This window comes from Anolis sagrei, chromosome 4 (assembly GCF_037176765.1).
Source record: "Anolis sagrei isolate rAnoSag1 chromosome 4, rAnoSag1.mat, whole genome shotgun sequence".
NCBI classification, from domain to species: domain Eukaryota; kingdom Metazoa; phylum Chordata; class Lepidosauria; order Squamata; family Dactyloidae; genus Anolis; species Anolis sagrei.
In genome coordinates, this window is record NC_090024.1 from 181,301,139 (window position 1) to 181,315,145 (window position 14,007).

Here is a 14,007-nt window from a genome sequence, read left to right on the forward strand (position 1 = left end):
TTCAAACTTGGGTGTATAGGGGATTTGTGCCAAATTTGATCCAATGAATGAAAATACATCAGATATTTACATTATATATATATGAGAGGTATTAAATTTGCCATTTATTATGTTATAAACCGCTTTGAGTCCCTCCAGGGGTGAGAAAAGCGGTATAGAAATGCAGTTAATAAATAAATAAATTCCGGTTCAAAGGAGATAATGTGGGATTTTCTGCCTTGATATTCTGGGCTGTGTGGAAGGGCCCTAACAAGCTTTACCTTTGCTTTCTGAATGACCTGCCTGGGTAAGAGCGGGGGCGTGGCCTTAGCTCCCCGTGTATTCAAATCAGCAGGCGAAACTTATGAATATGCAGCGGCGCCCGGCCAATGGGAGCGCGCGGAGCGGAGCGCCCTCTCCTCGCTCTCTCGCTCTCTCGCTTGCTTGCAACTAGTTGAAGACTCCAGGCAGGCACTTTCCCCGCGCGCTGCCTGCCTGCTTCGGGAGGGATTTCACTGGGATCGCGCGGCCAGTGCCTCGGAGGGAAGCGGCGATTTCCCAGCGCGTATTCCCCGCGCAAAATGAGCGTGGCCGTGGAAGAAGCCGTCCTGCCCTCCATCTCCACCTTCGCCGGCTTGGTGCCGCTGGAAAACAGCCCGCCCGAAATGGTAGGAAGGGAAGGAGAGAGATTGAGAGAGATGCGGGGTGGGAAGCGGGCGAGGGGATCATCACCATCACCGTCGTCGTCAGCAGCATCCTCCTCCTCCTCCTCAGCATCTAAACTTTGGGAAGCCACCAGGGAGGCGCTTTCCCCGAAGGACACCTTTCCCCGTGTCAAATCCTCCCCACCTGCTCTTCCCATTCCCATCTTCACTGCCGTTTGACAAGCACTTCCAACTTAGAGGGCTCAGCGCTGAGAAACCTTGGGCGTTGTAGTTTTACAAGGTCTGTCGCCGCCTCCGCCCAAGAGTGCGGGTGCCTCGCCATCACTGCAAATGACAGGCTTCCATCGCAGTGAGCCAGGGCGAATTAAAGTGGTGGCAAACGGCATGGAGATAGACTACTGAAGAACCCTCCCCAATATGTACTTTATCCTCGAGAGAGGATCTTTCCGTCTAGGGCAATATTTCACATCCTGAGGGTCGGGACCCTTGAGGAGGGGGGTCGTGAAGGGGTGGCAGAGGGGTTGCCAAAGACCATCAGAAAACACAGTATTTTCTATTGGTCATGGGGTTTCTGTGTGGGAAGTTTGGCCCAATTCTATCCTTGGTGGGATTCAGAATTCTCTTTGATTGTAGGTGAATTATACATCCAGTAACTACAACTCCCAAATGCCAAGGTCTGTTTTCCCCAAACTCAACCAGTGTCCACATTTGAGTGTATTAAGTATTCGTATCAAGTTTGGTCCAGATCCATCATTGTTTGAGTCCACGGTGCTCTCTGGATGCAGGTGAACTACAACTCCCAAACTCAAGATCAATGCCCACCAAACCCTTCCAGTTTTTCTATTGGTCATGGGGTTTCTGTGTGGGAAGTTTGGCCCAATTCTATCCTTGGTGAGGTTCAGAATACTCTTTGATTGTAGGTGAACTATACATTCCAGCAACTGCAACTCCCAAATGTCAAGGTCTATTTCCCCCAAACTCAACCAGTGTCCACATTTGGGCATATTAAGTATTCGTACCAAGTTTGGTCCAGATCCATCATTGTTTGAGTCCACCATGCTCTTTGGATACAGGTGAACTACAACTCCCGAACTCAAGGTCAATGCCCACCAAACCCAGTTTTTTCTGCTGATCATTAAAGTTCTGTGTGCTAAGTTTGGTTCAATTCCCTCGTTGGTGGAGTTCAGAATGCTCTTGGATCGTAGATGAACTATAAATCCCAGCAATGCAACTTCCAAATGTCAAGGTCTATTTCCCCCAAACTCCGGCAGTGTTCACATTTGGGCATATTGAGTATTCGTGCCAAGTTTGGTCCAAATCCATCATTGTTGGAGTCCACAGTGCTTTCTGGATGTAGGTGAACTACAACTCCCGAACTCAAGGTCAATGCCCACCAAACCTTTCGTTTTTTTCAATTGGTCATGGGAGTTCTGTGTGGCAAGTTTGGTTCAATTCCATCGTTGGTGGAGTTCAGAATGCTCTGATTGTAGGTGAACTCAGCAACTACACTTCCCAGATGATAAAATCAATCCTCCGTCCAACCCCACTAGTATTCAAATTTGGGTGGATCGGATATTTGTGCCAAATTTGGTCCAGTGAATGAAAATACATCAGATATTTACATTATAATTGATATCAGTAGCAAAATGACAGTTATGAAGTAGCAACGAAAATGATTTTGTGGTTGGGGGTGACCACAACATGAGGAACTGTATTAAGGGGTCGTGGCATTAGGAAGGCTGTGAACCACTGGTTTAAGGGGCAGCACTGGAGGATATTTGGGGGGCTGTCTTCCCCGAAGGGAGTTGGGAGACATTCCACAGATATGGAGTTGCGACTTGAGGACTACCTTGGCTACTCTGCCTGGGGCTTTGGGAAGGGCGCAGGTGGCAAAGCCGGAGAGTTCGGCTTGGTGCCGCGTTTTGGCCAATCGCGTCCCGTCTGGAGAGGGGCTTCTCGGGGAACGGAGCCAATCACAAATTGGGGAGGGGGCGGGTCTAAAGGTGCCTGTCTCTGGCTCTTGTTGCTGCTTTCCTCTAGAAAGAATCTCGTCCCTTCAAAAGTGAGGAGGGGTCTTTGGGTCCTTCCACTTCGGGCTCTTCCACACAGCCATATAACCCAGAATATCAAGGCAGGAAATCCCATATTTTCTGCTTTGAACTGGAATATATGGCAGTGTGGACTCAGATAACCCAGTTCAAAGAAGATATTGTGGGATTCCCTGCCTCGATATTCTGGGTTATATGAGTGTGTGGAAGGGCCCACAGCCATTTAACCCAGCTGAATAAAATCCCCACATTATCTGCTTTGAACTGGGGTATATGGCAGTGTGGACTCAGATAACCCAGTTCAAAGCAGATACTGTGGGATTTCCTGCCTTGATATTCTGTGTGGAAGGGCCCACAGCCATATAACCCAGGCCCCTTCCACACAGCTGAATAAAATCCCCACATTATCTGCTTTGAAGTGGCTTATATAGCAGTGTGGACTCAGATAACCCAGTTCAAAGCAGATACTGTGGGTTATCTGCCTTGATATTCTGAATTATGAGGCCATGTGGAAGGGCTCCCAGAATATCAAGGCAGATAACTGCCTTTGAACTGGATTAGCTGAGTCCACACTGCCATATAATCCAGTTCAATGTGGATTTTGTACAGTAGCATAGAAGGGGCTTAGAGTTCTTGGCCCTATCCGGGGGTCAAGGGGGAGCGCCGCGGAAGGTTCATCTACATTGTAGAATTAACGCAGTTTGGCCCCGCTTGAGCTGCTGCGGCTCAGTGCTATGGGCTTTGTAGTTCACTGAGGTACAGAGCCCTCTTCGGCATAGATGGAGCTACACCAGGCATGGGCAAACTTCGGCCCTCCCTCCAGGTGTTTTGGACTTCAACTCCACCATTCCCGGCTGTTAGGAATGGTGGGAGTTGAAGTCCAAAACACCTGGAGGGAGGGCCGAAGTTTGCCAATGCCTGATCTACACTGTAGAATTAATGTAGAACAATCATGGCTCGATGCTCTTGAATCCCAGGAGTTGTCGTTTTGGTGCGGAACCCGTCCTTCCTCTTTGACAGAAGATTCAAAACAACTCCCACGATTCCATAGTATTGAGCCGCGTGACGGCTAAAGTAGAGTCAAACCGGATGAATTCTACAGTGCAGATGCCCATTTTGACTCCTAGCATTCAGCCGCGGTAGTTAAAGCGGTGCAAAACTGTATTAATTCAACAGCGTAGATAGTCGCACTTAGAGTGGCTCTAATTTGGAGTGAGTTGAAGGGAAGGTGCGCCCAGACTCCTTTTTTCAGATTTGGGGAGACTATAAAAACCTTCTTCATTAGTATGGTGCTTTAATCTTTGTATTAAGCATTTTAATATGCATTGTAATGGTATTGTGTTTCACCTGGGTGTTTTAACAGTATACCTACTTCCAGCCCTGAGGAGAGGCAGATAACTAATAAAATGTATTGTTGTTGTTGTTATTAATCGTGTTTTTAAGATTGGGGACTATTTAAAGGTTTTTTAAAGATTTGGTGGACTATAAATCTTTTTTTTAGATTTGGGGATCTAAGAATATTTAGTATACACCATCTGCAAAAATTATATGCCAGTATAAATACACTTAGGCAAGGAATACCATATATACACACACACACATACACTTACATATACATACATACACACACACACACACAGAGAGATTGAGTTCCCACTTATTCTGGAAACCAAAACTTTTTGTTCCTTCTGATCTCACATATAGCATTTTTAGATTTTGGGATCTAAGAATAGTTTTCTTCAGATTTGGGGGGAAGCTATAAATAGTGTTTTATTCAAGTTTGGGGGTCTGTGAAATGTTTGTATTTTTCAGATTTGAGGGGCTATAAACAGTGTTTTTTCAGGTTTGTAGGCTATAAATAGTTTTTTTTTCCCGGATTTGGGAGTCTATACAGGCAGTCCTCAAGTTGCAAACATCTGACTTACAAACGACTCATGGTTAAGAACGGGGTGGAGTGTGTGTGAGACAACAGGAAGTGAGAGAAATCTTCTCTTAGGAAGATAAATTCAGTCCTGAAAGAGTTATCAAGGGGGACAAGTGTCTCAACTGAAGCTTTATCATTGATTCTTGTTTCTACAACAAGCCAAATTTTTCAAAATCCAATTATCACAGGAACAGAAAGTGAGGCGAAATCTTCTGAACAGGGTCATAGAGGGCAAAGCAGCCACAGGGGTTTTGACCCTTCCCTGTTCCAACTTACATGCAAATTCAACTTCAGAACAAACCTACAAATCCTATTGTGGGTTGTTGTGAGTTTTCCGGGCTGTATGGCCATGTTCCAGAAGCATTCTCTCCAAACGTTTCGCCCACATCTATGGCAGAGGTTGTGAGGTTTGTTGGAAAGTGGGGTTTATATATCTGTGGAATGTCCAGGGTGGGAAAAAGAACTCCTGTCTGTTTTGAGGCAAGTGTGAATGCTGCAATTGATCACCATGATTAGCATTGAAAAGCACTGCAGCTTCAAGGCTAGGCTGCTTCCTGCCCGGGGGAATCCTTTGTTGGGAGGTGATTAGCTGGCCCTGATTGTTTCTTGTCTGGAATTCCCCTGTTCTTGAGTGTTGTTCTTTCTTTACTGTTGTGATTTTAGAGTTTTTTTTTAACACTGGTAGCCAGATCGTGTTCATTTTCATGGTTTCCTCCTTTGTGTTGAAATTGTCCACATGCTTATGGATTTCAGTGGCTTCTCAGTGTAGTCTGACATGGTGAGTGGTCCAGCATTTCTGTGTTCTCAAATAATTTGCTGTGTCCAGCATACTATTTGGATTCCCCCAGGCAAGAAGCACCCAAGCCTTGAAGTGGCACGGCTTTTCAATGCTAATCAAGGTGATCAATTGCATCATTCACACTTGCCTCAAGCAGACAACAGTTCTTTTTCCCACCCTGGACATTCCACAGATATATATAAACCTCACTTGCCCAGTTTCTAACAGACCTTTATACATATACCCTCACTGATTGACTTTGCAGCTACAAAACCATTCAATGCTAATCAAGGTGATCAATTGCATCATTCACACTTGCCTCAAGCAGACAAGAGTTCTTTCTCTCGCCCTGAACATTCCACAGATATATAAACCCCACTTGCCTTGTTTCCAACAAACCTCACAACCTCTGAGGATGCCTGCCATAGATGTGGGCGAAACATCAGGAGAGAATGCTTCTGGCACATGGCCAGACAGCCCAGAAAACTCACAGCAACCCAGTTATTTTGGCCATGAAAGCCTTCAACACCACATAGAACCTATCATGTTCATAACTTGGGGACTGCATGTAAATAGTTTGGGATTTTTTCAGATTTGGAGATCTATAAATTGGGCAGAGTCTCCCTTTGTTAGTATTAACCCTTCTCTCTCCCTATTTCCCTGCACAGCGTCTGGCTCCTCCTCAGGCAGAAGGTGGCACCAACATTAAACGGGAAGCAGATGAGCTCGGCAACTTTGTTGACTTGGACTTCATCCTGGCACACACCAGCAATGGGCAGCCCAATGGGGCAGCACCAGGAGGGGCAGGGTCTGTGCCAGCCCCACACCCCAACCCCCATTATCCCTTACCTGAGACCCCTGAGAGCTGTGGCACAACTTATGACAGCGATGGCTCCAACTACCAGCCCTCCAACAAGTTTGCACCATCCTACTTGCCCAGCCCAGGGCACAGCTACGTGGCTGAGCTCTTCACCCAGGACTTGCACCCACAACCACAGAGTCATTGTGAGCTCCAGAGGCGGGAATACACTGAGCTGCGTGCCGCCAATGCTGGCCTCGGGCATCCTTCTCACCCGGGTCTGCCTCGAGGCATGGCCTTGGATCACCTGCGGGTCAAGCAGGAACCCATGGATGGGCAGTCTTGCATGCTGGGTGGAGGCGTGAGCCCTGATTGCCTAGACCAGAAGCCCCTGGCCATGCAGTCCATGATGCACCAGCACCACCAGCACCCACAGCACCAGCATCCACAGCAACATCAGGTGCCGGCTTGCTTCCCTGCTGGGCAGATGGGCCCCAACTCTCACCAGCACTGCCCTGTCATTGGAGGTGACATGAATGTGCAGCAATACTCACGCGGTGGTGCCCCCCACCTCTTTCAGACCCCCACCTTCACTGGGTCCCTAGCACCCCACTTCCATGGACACTTCAGCGTCTTCCGGGAGCCCCTGAAGCCTCATGCGCAGGGTTTGCACGGCCTGCTGGTCACGCCGCCCAACTCACCCATCTTGGATTACTATTCGCCCATGCAAGTGGCCCCCTTGGAAGAGAGCAAGCCTAAGAAGGGCCGCAAGGCCGCCTTTCCCCGTAAGCGTACGGCCACCCACAACTGCGAGTTTGCTGGCTGTGGCAAGACCTACACCAAGAGTTCCCATCTTAAGGCCCACATGCGAACCCACACTGGTAAATAAGAGTTATAATTATCATTATTTTTACAAAAATAATTGCATTATTTTAATAGTTTTATAATAAGTTTAACATAATTTTATAATTTTAATAATTTAATAATAATAATACTAATAATAATAATAATAGTTTTGGAGCCCAATACTCCTGACCTCATGATAGTGGGGAAAAACTAAGTATGGAATGTGAATGTTGCAATCCCAGGTGACAGCAGAATTGATGAGAAGCAATTGGAAAAGCTTACACAATATGAGGATTTAAAGATAGAACTGCAAAGACTCTGGCACAAGCCAGTAAAAGTGGTCCCAGTGGTGATCGGCACACTGGGTGCAGTGCCTATAGACCTTGGCCTGCACTTAAAAAAAATTGGTGCTGACAAATTTACCACCTGGCAGCTGCAAAAGGGCACCCTACTTGGATCTGAACACATTATTAACCCATACATCATACAATCCTAGACACTTGAGGATGTCCAAATGTGATTGAATACAAAAGCTAGCATAGTGATCTTGTTTGCTGTGTACTAATCTTCTTGTGTATCAAATTAGTGTTGTTGTTGTTATCTGCCTCCCCTCATGGATTAAGGCAGGGTACAGCATAGCTAAAATACAGAAATGAAATACAATGCTATTAAAATACATAAACTAAAATACAATAGGCTCTCCGTTAACCAGAACTCAAGCAACTGGAACTCTCAAGCAACCAGTAAAAATCAAAGAAACAATACTTTCAATAAAAATCTGTAAAACAGTAAAGCTGTGTTACATTAAGTTAAATGTGTGTGTATTTGTCTTAAAATTGATTTCAGTTACTGTATTTCAATATTTAGATGATGAAGCCTATACAGAATTTATGATATGGTATAGTATTGGGTATAGTATTAGTTAGACCTGTTTTAACAGTAAATCTCTAGCAACCAGAAACTACATTTAACAGGTATCTATCTACCAGTTCCCAGGCTTCCAATGATGCAGACTTGAGGGATGTGGAGAAGAGGGTGTCTAAGGGTACATATAAACTGTAGGATTGATGCTGTTTGACACCACCTTCACTGCCGTGACTCAATATTATGGAATCTTGAGAGATTAGTTTTATAACTTCATTATAAGAGGTCTGGTGCCTCACCAAATTACGGCTCCTAGGATTCCATATCATTGAGCCATCGCAGTGAGAAATGTCAAACTACATTAATTTTAGAGTGTAGATGCACCCTATGAGCCTCAAGCTAGGAGCAAATGATTTCAATCTTGTAAAGTGAGCGGGAGTTAGATTAGATGACCAATCTCTGAGGTTGCCCTTTCCTGCTCAGGTGCTAGGAAACTTGGAAGATATTTTGGCCAGAGGCTGCCCAAGTCCAAGTAGTTTGTTTACAGAGGGCTCTTGCAGGAATGTACATGAACCGAGTGGCTTCTGGAAAGACGTGCCCTTGTTCGGGTTTCCTCAGAAGTCACCTCCGTTGTGTTCAGTGAGACACTCCCATATACGTGTTAGTGGGACGGCAATCTCCGTCTCCTGGTGCTATAAATCTTGTTGGGTGCAGAGCAGGTCTTGTGGCTCTTCCAGGACAGAGAAATGGGTGGAGATAGACTTCACCAAAGTGAAGAGGATATATGACCTTTGATAGATGCATCCACTAGAAAGGATGCTGCTTTGCTTAATGGGAATATGGATGGCTTCTTAATAAGTTTAAGATAAAGGAAGAAGGGACAATTTACAGGCTAGAGAATCACAGAATCATAGCTTCGAAGAGTTATTTTTGAAGACTATCAGAATCTCCCAGCCATCAGATTTGAGGGGCTGGTGACACAACTGCCAATAACGTTTGTGTATGCTAATAAGCTGAATCTGTAGGCCTTTTCCACACTATATAACTATAGCACTTTGACATCATTTTAATTGCCATGGCTGCCTCCAGTGACTTTCAAATAAGGGAAGGTCATTTCGAATTCTCACCTAGTGTCACCCCAAACTACAAACCAGGCAATCATGGCTGTTAAAAGTAGAATAATGGAAATATAATTGTGTGGTGTGGAAGGACCCCATATCTAACAATGCTATCTCTCCCAGAATACTATAAAGTCTGTTCACTGTGCTTATTTCTCTCTTTCAGGTGAGAAGCCCTATCACTGTAACTGGGAAGGCTGCGGATGGAAATTTGCACGGTCAGATGAACTCACGCGTCATTACCGCAAGCACACGGGGGTCCGGCCCTTCCAGTGCCAGCTCTGCGACCGTGCTTTCTCCCGATCAGATCACCTGGCTCTGCACATGAAGAGGCACGTGTGAAGCATGGCTGGCTTCCTTGGGTCATTGGGGTGGGTTGTGATGGGGTTGAAGACGAGAGGCAAAGAGATATGGGTATCCAAAGAGACACTGGGGACTCTCATCATGAAGGGATCCAACACTTGGTCCCCTCCCCTTCTAGCTGGAGTAGCTAACTTATGTATATAGTACTGACACATTTAAATATTTAAGGAGGGAGCCCATTTGGTTCCTCCACCACTTTATGGACAGGCTATATCTATTTAAGAGTGAATAGTTACAAAACATGGCTGCAGTGAGAGCTAGGGTATATGAAAAAAATGCACTTGGAAGAGTATGTTTGGACAGGACAGTCGGGGCAGTGTATCCCTACCGTTCCCCATTCCAGATCTTCAGTGTGCACAAAAAAATCACGGATACAATGCTGACTGTGACCTCATCTACACTGACCATTTAATGTAGTTCAAAGCTAGCTTCAAATTGTGCTGGGCTCATAAAAATGCATACAAAAAAAGTACTTAATACGCATCAGTGCTCTGCGGTTTGTGTAATCACCATCAGTGCCTCAAAGTGGTTCCAGGATTTCCTGTGCAATCACTTTTTTCAATTCTGGTTTAAAATTGCATTAAATGGTCAGTGTAGATAGAGTTTGTCGCAACCTTCCTGTTAGCTTTTAACTCCTTGTATATTTTGCTTCACAATGGGTTTTCATTCACACACACACACACACACACACCTTTGCTTCTTTTTAAATGATCTATCTTGTCAAACTACTTTTAAAATACACCCTACAAGAGATAGGCATGCATATACAGATAGATAGACTGACTTGGCCTGGCTTGCATTATATTTCACTCCCAATGGCTTCAGAAATAAATTATAAGGTTAAACAATGACTTCTGCATCCTATAGAAGAGGGATGGGAATTGAGCTTCCGGATCTTGTTGGACTGCAGCTCACAACATTCCTGATCATTAATTTGGTGGGCTAGAGCTGCTGGGAGATGCCATTCAGTAAGATCTGGAAGACTGCCAAATTTCTACCTCTGCCCTATAAAAAACTGGGGAAAGACATTTAAAGAGAAAAAAATCATTGTTCATATTTTGCCAGGATTGCTAGCATTTTTGTATTAAAATATTTTAATAACATTTTGTTTCAGCTGTAAAGCTTCCAGTTTGGTCAGTCTGTTCAGACCAATGATGTAACTTCTTAAAGCAAGTAACGTCCACCAATAAGTCTCCAAGCTGTCAGCAGTGAGTGAGTGGGATAATCCAGCAGAAGAAACTAAAGCTGTCACTTCTGGAACAGGCTATAAAACAAAATAGAAACGCTGAACAAAGACAAAACTTCTGTTGCATGAAATGAAATGTATAGGGACCAGTGTTTCACAGCCCAATTCTGTGCATGTTTACCCAGAAGCTACAGTTTTACACAAACCCATCTGAGAATAACACTCCCAACTTGAGAGGGCCTCTTCTAAGTAGGCAGACAACAGATTGGTGGGACTTGTAGTACAATCCTGAATGTGTCTATCTGGAATGGAATGGGACTTACGTCTAATTGAGTGGGAAAGATTAAAGCCATGGACTTAAATCAGTATATTTAGGATTGCCATCTTAAAGTATTCCTTTTCATTACTTTGCTTAGGGCTGTAATATGAATTGAAAAATTATCTTAATATGCTGGTTTCCTTTTTCTGGTTTATGAAATCACATGTTTCAAAGAAAAACTTTGAAAAGGTTGCCTTTTGGAAATAAAATCAAAAACAAGTTGTGCTCCTCCAGCACAGTCAATGACCTAAAGCTGGGATGAGCAAAGTTCAGACCAAGGATGTCATTGAACTGTAACTCCCATCATTCCTTACTCTTAGTTGTGTTGATTAGAGCCGATGGGAGTTGTAGTTCAGCAACATCTGAAGGGGTGCACTTTGTGTGCCCCTGGACTAAAGTTCTTGCAACAATCTTCATTTTAGATTTGAAGGGTTTGACACTGAACTTGATGAGAACTATGGCTCCTATTTGGTATCCAATAGATGTTTTTCACTACAGAATTCAGAATGCCTAGTCAGTGACCATATTGAGTAGGATGTATTTGACTTGTGGTCTTAAACATCTGGAGCATATCGCATTAGAGAAGGTTGGTGTGTAGGATTGTAGTCTTTCCTAGCCGATACTGCAGATTTTATATTTGTACTCAGAGATAAATCCTACTATATTTAATAGTCCCAGCTAAATAGGACTGCAGCAAACTATTCTCAGTTTTTAAGAGCTGGCTAAATGTATAATGGCTTAATTACATTACCTCAAATGTGTTTTATACGAATGTAATATAATATTTTTAAAAAGCAACCTGTTGCCTTTGTCTATGGGGAAAAAGCCATCTTTAATACTTCTCAACTGTTGCATGAATGAAGCAGGCAGTGCTCCCAGGTTCAGAGAGGCTTCTGAAGCCCAACTTTGTCTTTTAAGAATAGTGAAACTCCTGATTCTATTCTTGAAATCAGTCTCCATTTTCTGAACCCCATGCTACTTTGCAGAAGCCCCACAACTTGGAGCACAAAGGTGCTGTGTTCTGTGTGCAGGGTTAGGGAATTGGCTCATGATAATCTTTTAAAAGTAACTAAACATTGAAAGATGCTGTATTTCTTCAAGTCTAAGATGCCATTGATTGTAAGATACACACTACTTTTAGTACTGACAGAAAAAAGTTATTTTTATGCACACACAGAGAGAGAGAGACACACACAGATTCTATGGCCCCATCTACACTGCCATATAATGCAATTTTAAAATGCAGTTTGAACTTAATTGAACTGCATTATATGATAGTATAGACTCATATAATCCAATTTAATGTAAGTAAACTATGTTCTGAAATTGCATTATATAGCAAATATAATTAACCCCCTGGTTGCACAGTGGGTTAAACTGCTGAGCTGCTGAACTTGCTGGCCGAAAGGTTGGTGGATCGACTTCGGGAAGCGGGGTGAGCTCTTGCTGTTAGGTCCAGCTTCTGCCAACCTAGTAGTTCGAAAACATGCAAATGTGAGTAGATCCATAGGTACCACTTAGGTGGAAAGGTAACCTCGCTCCATGCTGGCCATATGATCTAGGAGGTGTCTATGGACAACGCTGGCTTAGAAATGGAGATCACAGGCCCCCAGAGTCGGACATGACTAGACTTGATATTAGGGGAAACCTATAGCAGTACAGATGAGATCCCGGACCCACCCTGTTTTCAGAGATATTTATATGTAGGAAAAAGTGCATCTCAGGATTGATAAATACAGTATATATATTTGGACCTGACATCTGATGAGGGTATTATGTGTATGAATGTGTGCACCAGCCTCCAATGGGAAATATGTTATGTGGGTTCACTGTGAGCCTTCTACAGATGCCTTCATCTGCATGCTGCCTCCTACAAAGGAAGTTGGCCATTAAGCCAGGTACTGCTGCAGCTGCATTTTTCTCTAGGCAGCTTTTGGAATATATTTTTGTATAGGGCATTTTTGTCCATTTCTGCTATACTTGAAACTTTCTTTCCAAGAAGAAAAGGACTCTCTCAACATATAGCTTGTGGAAACAAGCTGTCATTCTTTTTAAATATGCTGTAAAAATGTGTTTTTTGTAAAAAAAAAAATAGCTTGGGTTTGTTTAGTAAATGACCTCAGCTCTAGTATGTGCACTGCACCAGTCTGTACATATTGTTAATTAATATTTGATGTTGCTTGGACCTGTCAGGCATTCCCCCATGCGAAATGTTAGTATGCTCTTTATTCATACCTGAGATATTGTTGATCTGATGTAAAACAAATAAAATGCAATACAATAAAAGCAAGTGCTTTGTTTATGCTTAAATAAAAAAATTGGGAGGGGCAGCATCTACAGACTACAAAGGAGACTTTTATTTGTTTAGCTTAGACATTTATGTGCCAGGTTTAAGGGCAAAGCCTCTTCAAAGCAGTTTAACGAATGTAAATGAAGCAACATGAAACTCTTTTAAAATACATACAAAATAGTCCAGTTAGAAGAGTAAAGCCAGCCGTTTAGAAACACAGCAGATAATAAAACACTACTTGAAAGAAAAACAATTGTAAATCCTCTTTTAAATGAAGAATTAATCCATATGAATATAATTTCTCAATATTGGTCTTAAGCAAGATTGGCTTAACTCACAACTCCTACCATGTCATGTCCTTTCAAGCTGCCTGTCGATTTATGGTGACCGCATCAATTTCATATCGTTTTCTTAGGCAAGGAATACTCAGAGGTTGTTTTGCCAGTTCCTTCCTCTGAAATACCCAGTCTACAGACTCTGGTATTCATTGGTGGTCTCCTATCCAAGTAGCCTTCAAGATCAGACAGAATCTTGTGCCTTAACTCTGGTTTAACATGTAATTTCCACCATACCTTGTGATGGAGCAGATAGAAACTAGAATTCAGTAATATCTACTACAGGTTCCCTACCTAAGATCCAAAGAAACCTGCAAATGTGCTCATAAGCATTTTATTCCGCTTGCTTTCATGAACCTTTTCTGATAGTTTGCTTGTGTGGCTAAGTTGTGCTGGATGGAATTTTAGGAATTGGGATTCCCTGTTACCAAAACAAGAAAGAACTTCCGAAATGCCTGTTATGAGAAGTGCTAGATGGCAAGAAGACAGGTTC

At 43.5% G+C, this 14,007-nt stretch overlaps 1 protein-coding gene across 2 annotated transcripts; it reads left to right on the forward strand.

The window, feature by feature from the left end:
* Nucleotides 1-420: 420 nt before the first annotated feature.
* Nucleotides 421-13,199, forward strand: KLF18 (KLF transcription factor 18). 2 transcript variants are annotated; one of them, XM_060773359.2, is made up of 4 exons: nucleotides 421-647; nucleotides 6,063-7,074; nucleotides 9,188-9,353; nucleotides 10,499-13,198. In XM_060773359.2, the coding sequence occupies exons 1-4, from the start codon at nucleotides 561-563 to the stop codon at nucleotides 10,542-10,544; spliced, it is 1,311 nt and encodes a 436-aa protein (XP_060629342.2). In that variant the 5' UTR covers nucleotides 421-560; the 3' UTR covers nucleotides 10,545-13,198. The 2 variants fall into 2 exon arrangements, with proteins under 2 accessions (XP_060629342.2, XP_060629341.2); XM_060773358.2 differs by having other exon boundaries at nucleotides 9,188-13,199.
* Nucleotides 13,200-14,007: the final 808 nt, after the last annotated feature.

Excerpts from the sequence above, each read along its gene's own strand:
- KLF18 (XM_060773359.2), top strand. The coding sequence starts at position 561 with ATGAGCGTGGCCGTGGAAGAAGCCGTCCTGCCCTCCATCTCCACCTTC. Across the intron at positions 7,075-9,187 it reads CCACATGCGAACCCACACTG|GTGAGAAGCCCTATCACTGT; the intron begins GTAAATAAGAGT and ends TCTCTCTTTCAG. Across the intron at positions 9,354-10,498 it reads CTGGCTCTGCACATGAAGAG|CTGTAAAGCTTCCAGTTTGG; the intron begins GCACGTGTGAAG and ends ATTTTGTTTCAG.